General features: G+C 45.1%; 1 protein-coding gene across 2 annotated transcripts in view; it reads right to left on the bottom strand.

Annotated features, from left to right (window-relative positions):
- Nucleotides 1-1,422: 1,422 nt before the first annotated feature.
- AGK (acylglycerol kinase) overlaps nt 1,423-14,959 on the bottom strand; it is a 74,750-nt gene continuing 61,213 nt past the window's right edge. For both annotated transcript variants that reach the window (XM_049774979.1, XM_049774985.1), the window contains exons 12-16: nt 11,610-11,757; nt 11,306-11,400; nt 4,397-4,467; nt 3,064-3,148; nt 1,423-2,290 (exon numbers count right to left, since the gene is read on the bottom strand). In XM_049774979.1, coding sequence (XP_049630936.1) covers nt 2,147-2,290; nt 3,064-3,148; nt 4,397-4,467; nt 11,306-11,400; nt 11,610-11,757 — 543 coding nt within the window. In that variant the 3' untranslated portion in view covers nt 1,423-2,146. The remainder of the gene's footprint in view (nt 2,291-3,063; nt 3,149-4,396; nt 4,468-11,305; nt 11,401-11,609; nt 11,758-14,959) is intronic.

Below are 14,959 nucleotides of genomic sequence, written 5' to 3'. Positions count from 1 at the left end.
GGATTCCATGAAGACAAGAACTGGCTAAGAAATCCTTAGCAAGAAAAAAAAAAAAGAAATCCTTAGCAAAATGAGACCATTACGAGTTCTCTATCCTCAGCAAAATCAAGGAAGTTCTATTCACTCTCAGTTGAACAATAATACTTTTTCATTAGATACTGATACTTTTTTCGGGTTGGTTTTGTTTTGAGTCACTCCTGGCAGTGGTCAGGGACTACCTCTCAGAGGTGTTGAGGGACCTTTTTGTGCCAGGGACCAAACTTTTGGAGCTGCAGACTCCAAAACGAGGATGTGGTAAGATGCGGGTCCGGAAGAAAACACTGATGCAGTGTTTTCACACAGTGAAAAGGTACAAGTACAGGTTCAGGAAATCCAGCACTCAAGCCAAGAATCCCACCACACAAGCCCTTTGCTCCTAAGAAGGAATGCAGCTTAGTGGAAGAAGCTGGAAGAATGAGCGCCTGCCTTCCTCAGACCTCTGCTTTTATTGACAAGAGCCAGGCCACACCCTTCGGTGGAAGAGAAACACCAAGTCAGGAATAATCCAATAATCCCATCACCAGATCACACCCTAGGGTGGAGTATGAATATTGATTAGGGTGGGACCAATAATCCAGTACCTAGGTCCTTCCACTTGCAAAATATATGCTCAGCCCATAATACACTGATTGTATTTTTTCTAATGCAACTCCAAAGAAGTTCAAAGAATTGCAGGACACTGACTTTTTTGAGAAGGATCTGGGAGGCGACTGAGTGACACTGCAATGGTTAGGGGTCACTTTTGGTAGTGCTAGAGGGATAATGTGTACTGCTGGGGATTGGACAAGGGTCTGCTCCATGCAAGGCAAGTGTCCTCATCCCTGACTGTCTCCAGTCTAGTGTAACATTCTTACTGTTCTGCCCTATCAACTTATTAAAATGCCCTTTGTGTAAAAAGAGGAATGAGAACTAGGATGAGGTTGTGTAGTGGAAAGCATGCTTCACATGTATGTTATTTTGAGTTACATTTCCATCCATGGTACTAGGGAGACAACACTGAACCCTAAATTAGGGGTAAATGAATCATGAGGTTAATAAGCTAATAATGAGCTTGTATAATAATTATGTAACATAGAGTTAATCAAGTTACTTCCCCAAAATATCATTCTAGCAATTGTAGCTCGTAATCACAATATTTACAATATTGTGTTAAAGAACTGGAAAAGAATTATTTTCATTTATCTTTGGGGGGTTGGAAGGTAGGGCAAGTTATAAAGAAAATCAAGAGTAAAAATAGATTACCGTGTGGCAGCCTGCTTTGGTGTGGGGCGTACAAAGCAAAAATCAAATTTAAAATTTCAGCTGCTAAAGAACAGATTCATTTATTTTTGTAAATGGATGACGAGTGTCAAATTGCAGTGTGTTTAAATCACACTGGCTGCGTTTGAGAGTGATGTTAACGGTTTTATTTTAAAATATCAATATTTACATGGCACCAGACAAGGACATACTTTGGCAACTTTTTAACTTCCTCTATAAGATTTTAGACGTCAGCTTCAGAGTGTGGGAGAATACATGATTTTCCCCAATACTTCTGGGGCACACATGAGAGGAAAGGGTGGAACAGCTAAGGGTTCCCTGCAAGGGTGGTCACTTATTTAAAAAAAAATGACACAGATGCACAGATGACTGGACTTATCTGGATTGCGGCAGTGGGCCAAGCCAGTTTCCAGCATGCACCACAATGAAGAAGCACTACTCAAAAAAAAAAAAAAAAATAAAGTAACGCACAACATCAGCATTTTCTACTAGTTCAGCCATGGCTGAAGAAGGGCCACAGGCGCCTGCAGCAGCGATGGATGGGAAAAGGTGGGGGACAGGTAGGCCCAGGAAGGGGTATGGGATTGGGATGATGGGGAGCCTGCTGTCCCATGTGCTTGCACTCTGCTGGGACAAAGCCTGCCCCTCGAGCTGCTGGGAGGGAACAGCTGTGTGTGTTGCTGCAGGGGAGCTAGGTGCAGAAGTCCCAGGTGGAGCAGGGCAGAGGGGCGCTGGCTGTGGCAAGAGGGAGTGGGCACGCAGGGATGCCGGGCACCGTTTGGTCCCACTGTTGGGGCAGGCGGTGTGGGGGTAGCGATGTCCCCCTTGAGCTGTATGCTGGGGCTGCTCAGGCTCCTGGGACTGCCTGAAGTTGCAACTGCTCCCGCTTGCGAGGGTCCCAGAAGAAACGTAGCTTCCTGGGGAGCAGCTTCACCTCCACGGGCATCGCCTCATACTCCTCACTGTCTATGCTGAAGGAGCCCTCTGTGCCCTGGGAGAGGAAGAGAGATCATGCAGGGCAGGGGCCAGGAGGGGTGCTGCCACCCGAGGACCTGACAGAGAGAGCCTCGCCAAGGCTATTTTTCCTCCACGGCCTCTGTCTCCCACTTGAGTGTCTGGGAATCTGAGCAACAATATTCTGGGTAGGCCTAGGTTCTGTCAGACCTCTGAAGGGTTCTTGTACACGAAATGCTGTGCTCATTGGTGGCTTGAATCTTTCCCTGCTAGCCGAAGTGTGGATCTTCTTCAGCATGACTTCCCTCCCTCTGCTCTTGTTTCACTCCAGGCCCCATGAACAAGGGTAGACACGCAGCTGGGGACACCATAGTCCTAAAATCTGAAGCCCCTGTGGGTGGAGGTGCTACAATTCACCTGCACTCCTTCATCCTCCACAATAGAATAGCCATGGGTCTTCTGGGGGATCTGAACCCATTCTTGCCTGAGATATTATTAATAGGATCATATAGGATCCAGATTAAGGGGTTCTAGTCTCCTGAAACTCAGGCCACCCTGAAGGGGTCCAGACCCAGAGAAGTGGCACTAAGGGCTGAGAGTTGGCACCTGAACTGGACCTTGTTCCAAAACCTCACGACCCTACGCCCACTGGGAAATGCTCTCCCTGTGCACCCCTGGAGCACGTCAAGAGCACTGCAAATTCACAGGGATCCAACCCCTCGGGATTGGGCTTCAACTGCAGACTCCCCTTGTTCCTGGCCCTGCAGGTCAAGAGAGAAGGGAGCAGCCAGAATCGAAGAAAACGCTCACCTCAGGCAGCCGCAGAGAGCACTGGCTGGCACGGAGGCACTCAGTCCCAGCAGAGCGGAGTGCTGGTTCTTGCACCTTCTTACTCCTGTGGGGACAAGAGAGTAGGCCTGGGTGTTGGCACCCATGGGCACAGATGCATTGGGATGGTACATAGGGTGCACAGCAGTAGCACGTCTGAACGGAGGGGGATGGGCCAGGAGACCTACAGTGGAACTAACTCTGCACCTTGAACCTCACTAGCTTCATAACATCCCCCTCTCAGTGGCTAAACCCACTCCTCTTGCCCAGGGTAAACACTAAACTATTATGTGAAGAAAATGTTGTTTACCCATCTCAACAACTAGTGTCAGGTAGTCTGTGATAAGTCCCTGGATCCACAGGAAGCCCTGAAGCTTCATTCTCCCCTCCTTCCTCTGAGCAGACAATAGAAAAGGCCCAAAGGCCGGTCATCAGCAAGGCGAAGCAATCCCGAGATGGCCACGAGAGGGCGCTGGGACACAAACGAAGCTAGAGGAGGGAGAGGGAAGAGCTTTGAAGATTTGGGGGGACGCTCGGGGCCAATGGGCCTGGAGGGAGCCTCTGACCTGTCAGACAGGGCTCAGCAGCTAGCCAGGGGCAGAGGGGGTAAGGCAGAGCTGCTCAAGACCCTCCCAGGATTTTTATAAGCATCTTGGCTTCTTTGAGAAGGCATGCAAGAGTTGGCGGTGAAGCCCTAAGTTCCTGTCCTCTTCCTCTTAAGTCTTAAGAATTCGAGGTGATTCTAGTGGTGCATTCTCATTCTCAGCGCTGTGCAAGATTCAGAGGAGCAGAAGGACATGGACCAGGAGGTGGAGGCAGAGTCCTGGTATGTGAAGCAGTGGGACACACACATAGATTCAGAAGAGCATGTGAACGAACACACACACACACACACACACACACACACACACACACACACACACACATGAAATTCGAGGTGATTCTGTAGTGCATTCTCATTCTCAGCACAGGGACAAGATTCAGAGAAGCAGAAGGACATGAGCCAGGAGGTAGTGGCAGAGGTGTGTGAGGCAGTGGGACACACACACACACACACACACACACACAGAATAAATGCTGCCTTCCCAGACATACACATAGACACACACAGAATGCTGCCTTCGCAGACATACACAAACACACACACACACACAGAATAAATGCTGCCTTCCCAGACATACACATAGACACACACAGAATAAATGCTGCCTTCGCAGACATACAAAGACACACACACACACACACACACACACACACACACACACAAATGCATACTGTGTTTCCAGAGGTCCCTGCCCCTACCCAACTCTCTTACCCCAGCATTATGAAGTCCCCTTTGGTCACGGTGTCAGGCTCGATGCAGATGTTCATGAAGTCTTCCGTGCTCTAAAAGGGTGAGGTCACATGAAAGCTGTTTAGATACAAATGGTGGTGGTCTTCCCTGGGCTTAACAGTGTTGAAGCTGTGTATGTGGTGACTCAATCCTGAATGGTTTCACCCCCCCTCCATATATAAACTCCTTTGTTGGGGTATAATTTAAATGCTGTACAGTTCACCTCCCTGAATAGGTTTTGGCCACACACATCTGCTAAATAAACATGACAAGGGAATGAGGACAGCACAAGGTTAAGGCTATTGATTGCCTTGCATAAGTGTGGATCCAGGCTCTACCCTCAGTTATCACATAAACTGTCCTGAGCCCTGAGCACAGAGCCACCAGTGATGGTCTCAATTCTGCTCCAACATCCTCCAAAATGCTCAGGTTTGAAGATGCAGGCAGTCCCTGATTTGTGATTATGGCTGTAAGGTCTCAGGGTCCCTCCCTTGCAGCCTCCATCCTAACTATACACATCACCCCCTAACTGCTATGTCTGTTGCTACATGTAGGAACCCCAGTGCTCTCCACAGGGGCCTGGGGGTTAGTGATACCTTTGTACAGGGTGAGGCTTAAAAGCCCCTGAAAACTGAGCTCAGTTCTTTACCTCTTCCTGCAGTGCATTCTGGCGGCTCTGATCCAAACCCACCCTTGGGGAAAATAATCCCAAACACCACTTCTCTCTCCTCTTGAAGGGCTCAGGTCCTGAAGATCCAATGTAAGATTAAAGGCTACCACCAAGACTTTATCTCCCCGGGGGAGGAAGGGGGTTATAAAACAAGAAAGTGGGCTTTGCACTAATTCAAGTTTATTTGAACACAGCTCTGGTGGCTCTGTGCCATGAGAACCACAAATCTCTGCATACAATAGAACTTACATTCTATCAGGGAGTATGGAGGAGGCAGAGAAACAGAAAACCTTAAACACAATCATAATGATAGAGCACAGCATAAGTAGGATATAGTAGTATTTACATGAAATAAAGTATAAAAATATATAAAAAAGAAAAAGTATATAGTCTGTATATTAGAATCTATTAATATGAATCACTAATGATGGTATACACTAGAGAAGAAAAAACATTAAAGAAAATGCAGTATAAAATATAGTACAGTAGGGGCCGAAGAGATGGCATGGAGGTAAGGCATTTGCCTTGCATGCAGGTCGGTGGTTCGAATCCTGGCATCCCATATGGTCCCCCGAGCCTGCTAGGAGTGACATCTGAGCATAGAGCCAGGAGTAACCCCTGAGTGCTGCCGGGTGTGGACCAAAAACCAAAACAGAAAAAAAAAGTACAGTAAGGAACGCACTTGCTTTGCATGTAGCTGACCTGGGTTTGATCCCTGGCACTTTGTGTGGTCCCTCAAACCCACCAGGAATCACTCTGAACACAGAGCCAGGAGTAAGCCCTGAGCTCTGGTGAGTGTGGCCCAAACACAAAAAAAAAGCACTGCATATGCTCCCTCAGTACTGACAGTTTGACCCCTGAGCACCCAGGCAGGAATAAGCCCCAAGCACCACTTGGTATTGCCCAAAAACCAAACAAGGGGCCAGACAAGGAGAAACATATGTGTAACATGTTCAAAGTGCTGATTTCAATCCCGAGCTGTACGTGGTACCATGGAACATGGCTGGGCATGGCCCTGGTATCTACTTACACAGGACCACAGGGCTGAACATCACCAGGAGTGACCCCTGTTGATAGTGATGCTGGTTAGCCCTTCTGGGGCTGACCCCTATTTAAAAAATAAATAAGGACCAGAGAGAGACCCCAGCAGTGCATGGCCCTGGTAGCTGCTTACATAGGGCCACAGGGCTGAGCATGACCTCCTAGTGATAGTGAAGTCCAGTTGAGCCCTACTGGGACTAACCCCTATTAAAAATAAGTAGGGGCTGGAAAGATAGTTTAGCAGGTAAGGCACTTGCCTTGCTCACAGCCAACATGGGTTCAATCCCCAGCATCTCATATAGTCCCCTAAGCACTACCAGAAGTGATTTCCTATGTGCATAACCAGAAGTTATCCCTTAAGTATCACTAGGTGTGACCCCAGATAAAAAAAAATAATAATAGTAATAAATAAAAATAAAAAGGAATTTTAGGACATACTATTTATAATAGCAGCTAAATCTAAATGCATAAAACTATATGCGGAAAAGTTAAGACTATAGGCTTTTACTGTATGCCATTTAAAAACCTTCATGCCAGGCTTCTGCAATGAAGTCAATATTATAGAAATGTCATTTTTCCTCGAAATTGATCTAGAGGCTCAATGTATGCCTGATCAATATTCTAACAAATTATTTTTTGGTGAAGATGAATAAAATAGACATCCTAAGAGATTTATAGAGGTCAAAGAATTAAGAGCAGCCAAGAGACTTAAGAGTCTTCAGAGGGATGGTACGATGTTAAGAGAGCAAGGCCAATATAGAGGGGGGATCAGACGGTCCCAAATTCAGATACTTGCTTCAAAGGCTTCACAGAGGAAAGGGGCAGCTATAGAAAATTTCGGTATATGGCACTTAGACAACTGGTTTCCCTTTTGAAAAGAACCGAGCCTAAGTCCCGCCAGTGCTCACACCCAATTAGAAGTGGGAGTATTTGCTTTCTAAATAAAAATAAAATCTTTTGGTGTAAATCAGTTCAATCATTAAAAAATATTAGAGTCCTATGCTGAACATATTCCCATGTCAATAGAGATTTTTACATAAAAGCCTCAAATGTATTTCATCAGCCCACTGATAAATTTGTCTCATATAATTTGCTATTATAAATACAGAGGACATAGCTGTACAAAAGATCCTAATTTTCTCACACTCCACATTCTCTAAAGCTTCTCTCAAATTCCAAATGTACACTTTTGAATGATAAATGAGCATTCTGAGCAATTACATGTTGCTTCGTTGTCTCTGAGTACTTTATTGCATTTGCTTTTATTTGTACAAAGAGATGTGGAAAAAAAGAAAATGAATGTGCTGCTCTGAGTGATAAGCAGTTCGGTATCATATACTTTTATAATTGGCATGGAGATAAAAAGCACTCAGTCTCCTGAATGGGGCTAATCTGCAGCAATAATCACATACCCGCTGCACCTCGTTCATTCATTGGTATTCAATCATCAGAGAAAAGAACAGGATGAAAGAACATGAGCAAAACACTGGGAATACATACTATCAGTCACTGTGTAGAAAGGAAATGTATAATTAGAAATCTTATCTCTCTAAATTCGTTGGGAACCAAATCTACACTTTTTTAACCTTAATTTGCTTTCACCTTCTTTCCTTCTTCCAGAATTCCAGGATGTCAGAAAGCAAAGAACTGCCTACGGTTTGCATTCTCTTCATTTGTTCTGTCAGATAAATTCCTAGAAATATCCTTCACAGGGCAAAGGACATGCTGATATTGTGGGTAGATCACGGAAACAGCAAGAGACCATTGAATATTGGATCCAATGGCGATCCAAGCATGTTGGATCTCCCCATTGGCAAGACAGAAAGTTCACTCTGTCCCCACACCAGTTTGGCCACTAGCAGAGTAGATGCAATCTTGCTGCTTTTCAACCTAGGATAACTTAGTAACTGCTATTTCAATTTGCATTTTTTTGAGGTTGGACATTTTTCCCTGTCCTTTATCTATTACATGCTGTAGACAAAATCTACCTGGTAGTGTGGTTAGTGGGTCCCAGGAGTGGGCTTCATGTAAAACTCTTAGATACAAGCGAATGATATGTAGAATTTACTACATACTGAGTACATTCCTACCCAGCATATAGTAAAGAGCCATCAGGATCTATTTTTTTTCCTTGTGCTTATTTCCCTTGAGAACTTTTCTTCTCCTTTGTCAATTGTGTCTTTTAACCATTTTCTTTTTCTTTCTTTTTTTTTTTTTACTTTTATTTAGTCACTGTGGATTACAAAGCTATTCATGATTGCATTTTGGAAATACAATGCTCCAACACCAATGTCATTACCGGTATCTACCATAATTTTCGTATCATAAGACACACTTTCCCCCCTTCCAAAAAAGATGGGGGCAAATGTCTGTGTGTCTTATGGAGCGGACCCACCTGGAGCTGAAGCCTAAGTGCAGGGGAGGAGAGCAGACACTAACCACTTGACATCCCCAGCATGATACCCCCTTTACTGTGCAGACATACCACATAGCATGAGAAATCAGGTTAACGCACTTTCACCATCACATACAGAACTTTTGTTTAAGACTATTTGATTGTGGGCCCGGAGAGATAGCACAGTGGTGTTTGCCTTGCAAGCAGCCGATCCAGGACCAAAGGTGGTTGGTTCGAATCCCGGTGTCCCATATGGTCCCCCGTGCCTGCCAGGAGCTATTTCTGAGCAGACAGCCAGGAGTAACCCCTGAGCCCCGCCGGGTGTGACCCAAAAAAAAAAAAACAACAAAAACAAACAAACAAAAGACTATTTGATTGTGGGGGCCGGAGAGATAGCATGGAGGCAAGGTGTTTGCCTTGCATGCAGAAGGACGGTGGTTCAAATCATGGCATCCCATATGGTCCCCCAAGCCTCCCAGGGGTGATTTTCTGAGCATGGAGCCAGGAGGAGTAACCCCTGAGCACTGCCGGGTGTGACCCAAAAACCAAAAAACAAAAAACAAAAAAGACTATTTGATTGCTGCTGCAACTAATTTTTTTATATTAACAAAAAAATTGTTTTATTTTGTTTTTGGGTCACACCCAGTGGCGCTCAGGGGTTATTCCTGTCTCTGTGCTCAGAAGTTGCTCCTGGGGCCCGGAGAGATAGCACAGCGGCGTTTGCCTTGCAAGCAGCCAATCCAGGACCAAAGGTGGTTGGTTCGAATCCCAGTGTCCCATATGGTCGTTCCCCCCCCACCCCCCATGCCTGCCAGGAGCTATTTCTGAGCAGACAGCCAGGAGTAACCCCTGAGTACTGCTGAATGTGGCCCAACCCCCTCCCCCCAAAAAAGAAGAAGTTGCTCCTGGCAGGAACAGGGGATCATACGGGATGCCGGTATTCGAACCAGGATCTATCCTGTGTTGGCCATGTGCCAGACAAATGCTTTACTGCTGTGCTATTACTCCAGCTCCAAGAAAAAGTATTTAAAAAAAATTTTTTTTTTAAATTTTCTGCTGTTAAAAAAAAAGTTAGGTGAATGTGTTTAACCAGCTGTGGACCGGCATATTGTAAATATACTTCAGCCTCACAGGCTGGTTGTTCCCAACTGCTGTCTCCTACCGGCGTCTCGCATTGCACCATTTGCTTTAGAGTATTTATTCTTCTTGTTTTCCTCATCTAAAAAGTATGTGTGTCTTATGATCAGGTGTGTCTTATAGGTGAAAAATAGGGTACTTTTTCTCCTCACTGTCAGAGAGTTTAAAAAAATAATGTTTTGCACCGTGGTTTACAGTACTGTTACTGATAGTTTTATACATAAAATTTTACTGCTTTTTAGCAGCCCTTGTCCTCTTGGCTTAATACCTCCACTACTGTTGTGATATTCTCTTCTGCATCCTATCCGTCCATCACCTCCCGGTCCACTAGTTTGCTTCCCTCTGAAGATCAGGTCTCATGCTTGTTTCCACTGCCTTTGTTTTACCTACTTCTTATTTGATTTATCCTATAAGCTTCTTATAAAAAACAGCTATTAACTTCCAGCCTATTGCATTCTTATTTTTCCCAACTTGTCATTAAACATTTTTATGAAAAGACTTTTGCCTCAAGTGATGCGTTTGGAAATGCCTCATCTTCCCTATTTTTCATTCTGGTGCTCTAATAGAATTTTATGCTTTCACATTTAACTCTCATCCAACAGGAGTTGATTCAGGAAATGAAGGGAGCTAAGCTGTTGAAATGTTACACAAAAGACATGGGTTACTTTTGAGATTTGAAAACAAAACTCTAAATGTTAATGCTGGAATCAAGCATCTCACTTATACGCTCACCACCATGTTCAAAAACCAGGCATTAAAAAAAATAAAAACAGGCACTGGTTTTCAGATTCACATTTTAGACACAACTTGAAACTTGCACAAAGCTGAATGTAAGAGGGAGGACCCAGTGGCATCCCCAGAAACAGGCAGAGAACCTTCCTGTCCCTGTTTTAGGTTTCTGGACACATTCCCTGTCCCAGCTACTCATCTCGCCTTGCCAGGAACAACACGCATGCCAATGCATATGGCTGTGCTCCAATAAACCTGCATGTTTCCATATTTTACAAGATTCCTCTTTTGATTTCCAACCAGTCATTTAAAAATGTAAAATCACTCGTCATCTACAGGCAATGCAGAGTCAGTTGGAGCCCCGCAGGAGCCCCACGGTACTCAGCATCTTGGAGCCACAGGCAGTAGCGCAGTACTGTGGGGTTGTGGGTGCTGATGGGAAGCTGTTTCTCAGCCTTGCTGTCCCTTCGGTAGGGAGCAGCTTTGAAGGCTTACTGAGCACTTGGGAGCCTGCTACTGGGGCTGAAGCAATGCACTTCAATTTGATTGCATTCTAATTAAATAGCCAGCCACACATGGTCTGTGGCTATGGGGCTAGACAAGGTCCGTCAAGAAACTGACCCAAATAAAGAGATGTTCAGAAACTTGAGTATATGTGTATTTTCTCCAAGGGACCTCTATCTACAGAGACTCCTGATTTGTAGAAGGAAGTTCGTACCTTCCGGTTTCTAAAGGCCTTTGCTCATTTATTAGAAGGCAGAGGGAATCAGCTGCTAAGTGACTGCTCCAAGACCCCTGCACTCAGTCCAGGACTCTGACTCCAGTTTTCCTCAAGGCACTGGTCTGCGTGAGCAGGTCACTTAGGGTAGGGACCCTCCTGTCTCCTGAGTGTTGTGCCAGAGAACATGCATGCACTCACCGTGGGGTCCAGCTGGCTGTTGCATGTGGTGATGGATAGCTCAATGGTGGACAACTGCATCTCCTGCCAGTCCTCAGGACGAAGCGCCTGGGAGACTGTTGGGGCACAACGGAGACAGTCAGTTGTCCCAACACAGCTTCTCTCCACCCGAACGAAGAGCAGTCCCCTCAAGCCCACATTCTGACCCAGCCCCCTCTAGCCACCAAAGTTAACCTACAGGTCTATCACCCCAACCCCTGAGCTGGACCTCCCCACTGCTTCCTTAGGTGGTCTTGCACCCACTACTCTTCCACCCACCACGCACCATCCTGGGGGGGTGCCCAGTATGCTGCCAGCCTCCGCAGGATTCTCCGGTACAGAGAGGGGCGAGCCGGAGTCTCCTCAGCACTGCTGGGTGGTCGCTCTCGGGGGCCCGTGTAGGAGATGGAGGCCTGATGAATCTGCGGCCACTCCTGTGATAGAAAGGGGAGATGGGCAGGCAGGTCAATCACTCCCAGGAATGTCTGAAAATACTGCTGGGCTCAACAGTACCACCAGACAACAAACTCACCACAAGCCCTCATGGTGGGGGACAAGGGGTTCCCCTGGACTCGCACATGGAATCTTCCATCTTTCTTTGCGTTTCCTTTTTTTTTATTTTTTTTTAATATAAAATCTTTATTTAAGCACCATCATTACAGACATGATTGTAGTTGGGTTTCAGTCATAAACAGAACAGCCCCCTTCACCAGTACAACATTCCCACCACCAATGGCCCCCTCCCTCTTTCCCACCCTTGCATATATTTCAGATAGGCATTCTACCTCTCTCACTCATTAACATTGTCATGATAGTTGTTAGTGTAGTTATTTCCTCAACTACACCACTACTCTTTGTAGTGAGCTTTATTGTGAGCCCGTCCTTCTGGCCTTCATCTCTGGAAATTATCACAATAATGTCCTTAATTTTTCTTAACACCCATAGATGAGTGAGACTATTCTGTGTCTATCTCTCTCCCTCTGACTTATTTTACTCAGTATAATAGATTCCATATCCATCCATGTATAGGAAAATTTCATGACTTGATCTCTCCAGACGGCTGCATAATATTCCATTGTGTATATGTACCAGTTTCTTTAGCCATTCATCTGTTGAAGGGCATCTTGGCTGTTTCCAGAGTCTGGCTATTGTAAATAGTGCTGCAATGAATATAGGTGTGAGGAAGGGATTTTTTGAATTGTATTTTTGTGTTCCTAGGGTATATCCCTAGGAGTGGTATAGCTGGATCATATAGGAGCTCAATTTCCAGTTTTTTGAGGAATCTCCATATTGTTTTCCATAAAGGCTGGACTAGATGGCATTCCTACCAGCAGTGAACAAGAGTTCTTTTCTCTCCACATTCTTGCCAGCACTGATTGTTCTTGTTCTTTGTGATGTGTGCCAATCTCTGTGGAGTGAGATGGTATTTCATTGTTGTTTTGATTTGCATCTCCTTGATGATTAGTGATGTGGAGCATCACTGATCTTTTACCATTTGGAACCTCAAGCCCCAGGGCCATCTGAGTGGCATAGGGTCCAGCAAAATGTGGACAAGACACTGTCGCTTCTCCAGCCTTGGCACTGCCTCCAACAAACCCAAGTCACAGACACTTCCTGGTGCTTATTGTTGCCTAGACGGAATTCATCTTGGAAATTGGAAACTCTCCCCAGTCACATCCCATATTATTTTAGTTTGCATATATTCTTTGCATCTATTCTTTCTGGGGGGGAGGGTGGTAGTGGTGGTGTTAGTAGTGGTGGTGGTGTCTGGCAATGCCAACAAGTTGTTTCTGGAAGTGCTCAGGGACCACACAATGACCTTTGGCCTGGGAAGCCTGTGCTCCAGTTCACTGAGCTACCTCTCCAGCCCTATTCTGTCTGATTCTCTTGTGGTTCCTGGGTCTCTGAGACTCTAGCTGAATACCTTATGATTTGAATTTCCAACAGTGAATCAGGAAGGTCAAAGGAACAATTTTCTCACTCAAATGCTGACTTCTTCCTCTCTGAGTTCTGAGGGAATAAAGTGAACACAGCTCCTCTCAGAATTTGCTCTCAATATCCACCTTTCTCTCTGAGTCTCGTTTGCCAGTATTTCATGCATGGATCTGATATGACTAAAGGAGGTGTTTTAAGAGAATAAATCCAATATGGAGTATAAGGAAATCAGAACTTGACCACATGTCCCCATCTGCCTAGTCCCATAGTTTACTTCCATAACTTGGTTCAAATTCAGGAGAGGGAAAGGGGATGTGAATTCTTGACCCCTGAAGATCCTAAAGATACTAAGTTAGGGGACTAGAGCTCAAGGCATTGTCTATCCATGAATGTTGGTGGCCTAGATTTGATCTCTGGCACCACAAGGCCCAGCCAGTTCCAAGGATTGTGTTGAGACTAGCTTTTGAATACTACTGTGTAGGGCCCTCAAACCAAAGACGATATTTTTTGTTTTTTAGTTTTGGGTTACACCTGGCAGTGCTCAGGGGTTACTCCTGGTTCTACACTCAGAAATCGCTTGTGGCAGGCTCGGGGGACCATATGGGATAACAAGATTCGAACCACGGTTCTTCTGCATGCAAGGCAAACACCCTACCTCCAGGCAATTTCTCCGGCCCAACGACAATTCTTAAAAATATACATAAATAAATAAAATGAAAACTCCAAGTTTTTAGTCATGCTAAGTTTGAAGTCGTGGTGGTGTTCCCTCAAGCTGTAAGACTCAAGCCTGAGGGGCCAGAGAGGTGGCACAAGTGATAGGGCATTTGCCTTGCACATGCTGACCTAGGACGGACCACAGCTGGATCACCTGGCATCCCATATGGTTCCCCAATCCAGGAGCAATTTCTGAGTGCAATTTCTGGGTGTGGCCACAAAACACAAGAAAACAAAACAACAACAAAAAAAAAAACTCAAGCCTAATCCAATGGATTAAAGACCTTGATTAAGGTATATAGAACAACACATAGGTAAAGCACTCCATAACATTGAGACTATAGGCATCTTCATGGAGGAAACAGCACTGTCCAAACAAGTAGAAGCAGAGATTAACAGATGGGAATATATTAAGCTGAGAAGCTTCTGCATCTCAAAAGAAATAAAGGAAATAAATACAAGAGTCACTGACTGAATGGGAGAAATTATTCACCCAATACCCATCAATTAAGAGGCTAATATCCAAAATATACAAGGCACTGACAGAACTTTACAAGAAAAAATAATCTGGGGCCAGAGAGATACCATGGATGAAAGGTGTTTGCCTTGCATGCAGGACAACAGTGGTTCGAATCCTGGCATCCCATATGGTCCCCTGAGCCTGCCAGGAGCAATTTCTGAGCATAAAAGCCAGGAGTAACCCCTGAGCACTGCTGAGTGTGACCCCAAAACCACACACAAAATCTAATCCCATCAAAAAAATGGCGAGAAGAAATGAGCAGACACTTTGTCAAAGAAGAAATACAAATGGCTAAAAGGCACATGAAAAAATGTTCCACATCACTAATCATCAGGGAGATGCAAATAAAAACAATAAGATGCAATCTCACACCACAGAGACTGGCACACATCACAAAGAACGAGAACAATAGGTGCTGGCGGAGATGTGGAGAAAAAGGAACTCGTTCACTGCTGGTGGTAATGTCT

Source organism: Suncus etruscus, chromosome 1 (genome assembly GCF_024139225.1).
Source record: "Suncus etruscus isolate mSunEtr1 chromosome 1, mSunEtr1.pri.cur, whole genome shotgun sequence".
Taxonomy (NCBI): Eukaryota; Metazoa; Chordata; class Mammalia; order Eulipotyphla; family Soricidae; genus Suncus; species Suncus etruscus.
This window is presented reverse-complemented; position numbering and strand designations above follow the sequence as displayed.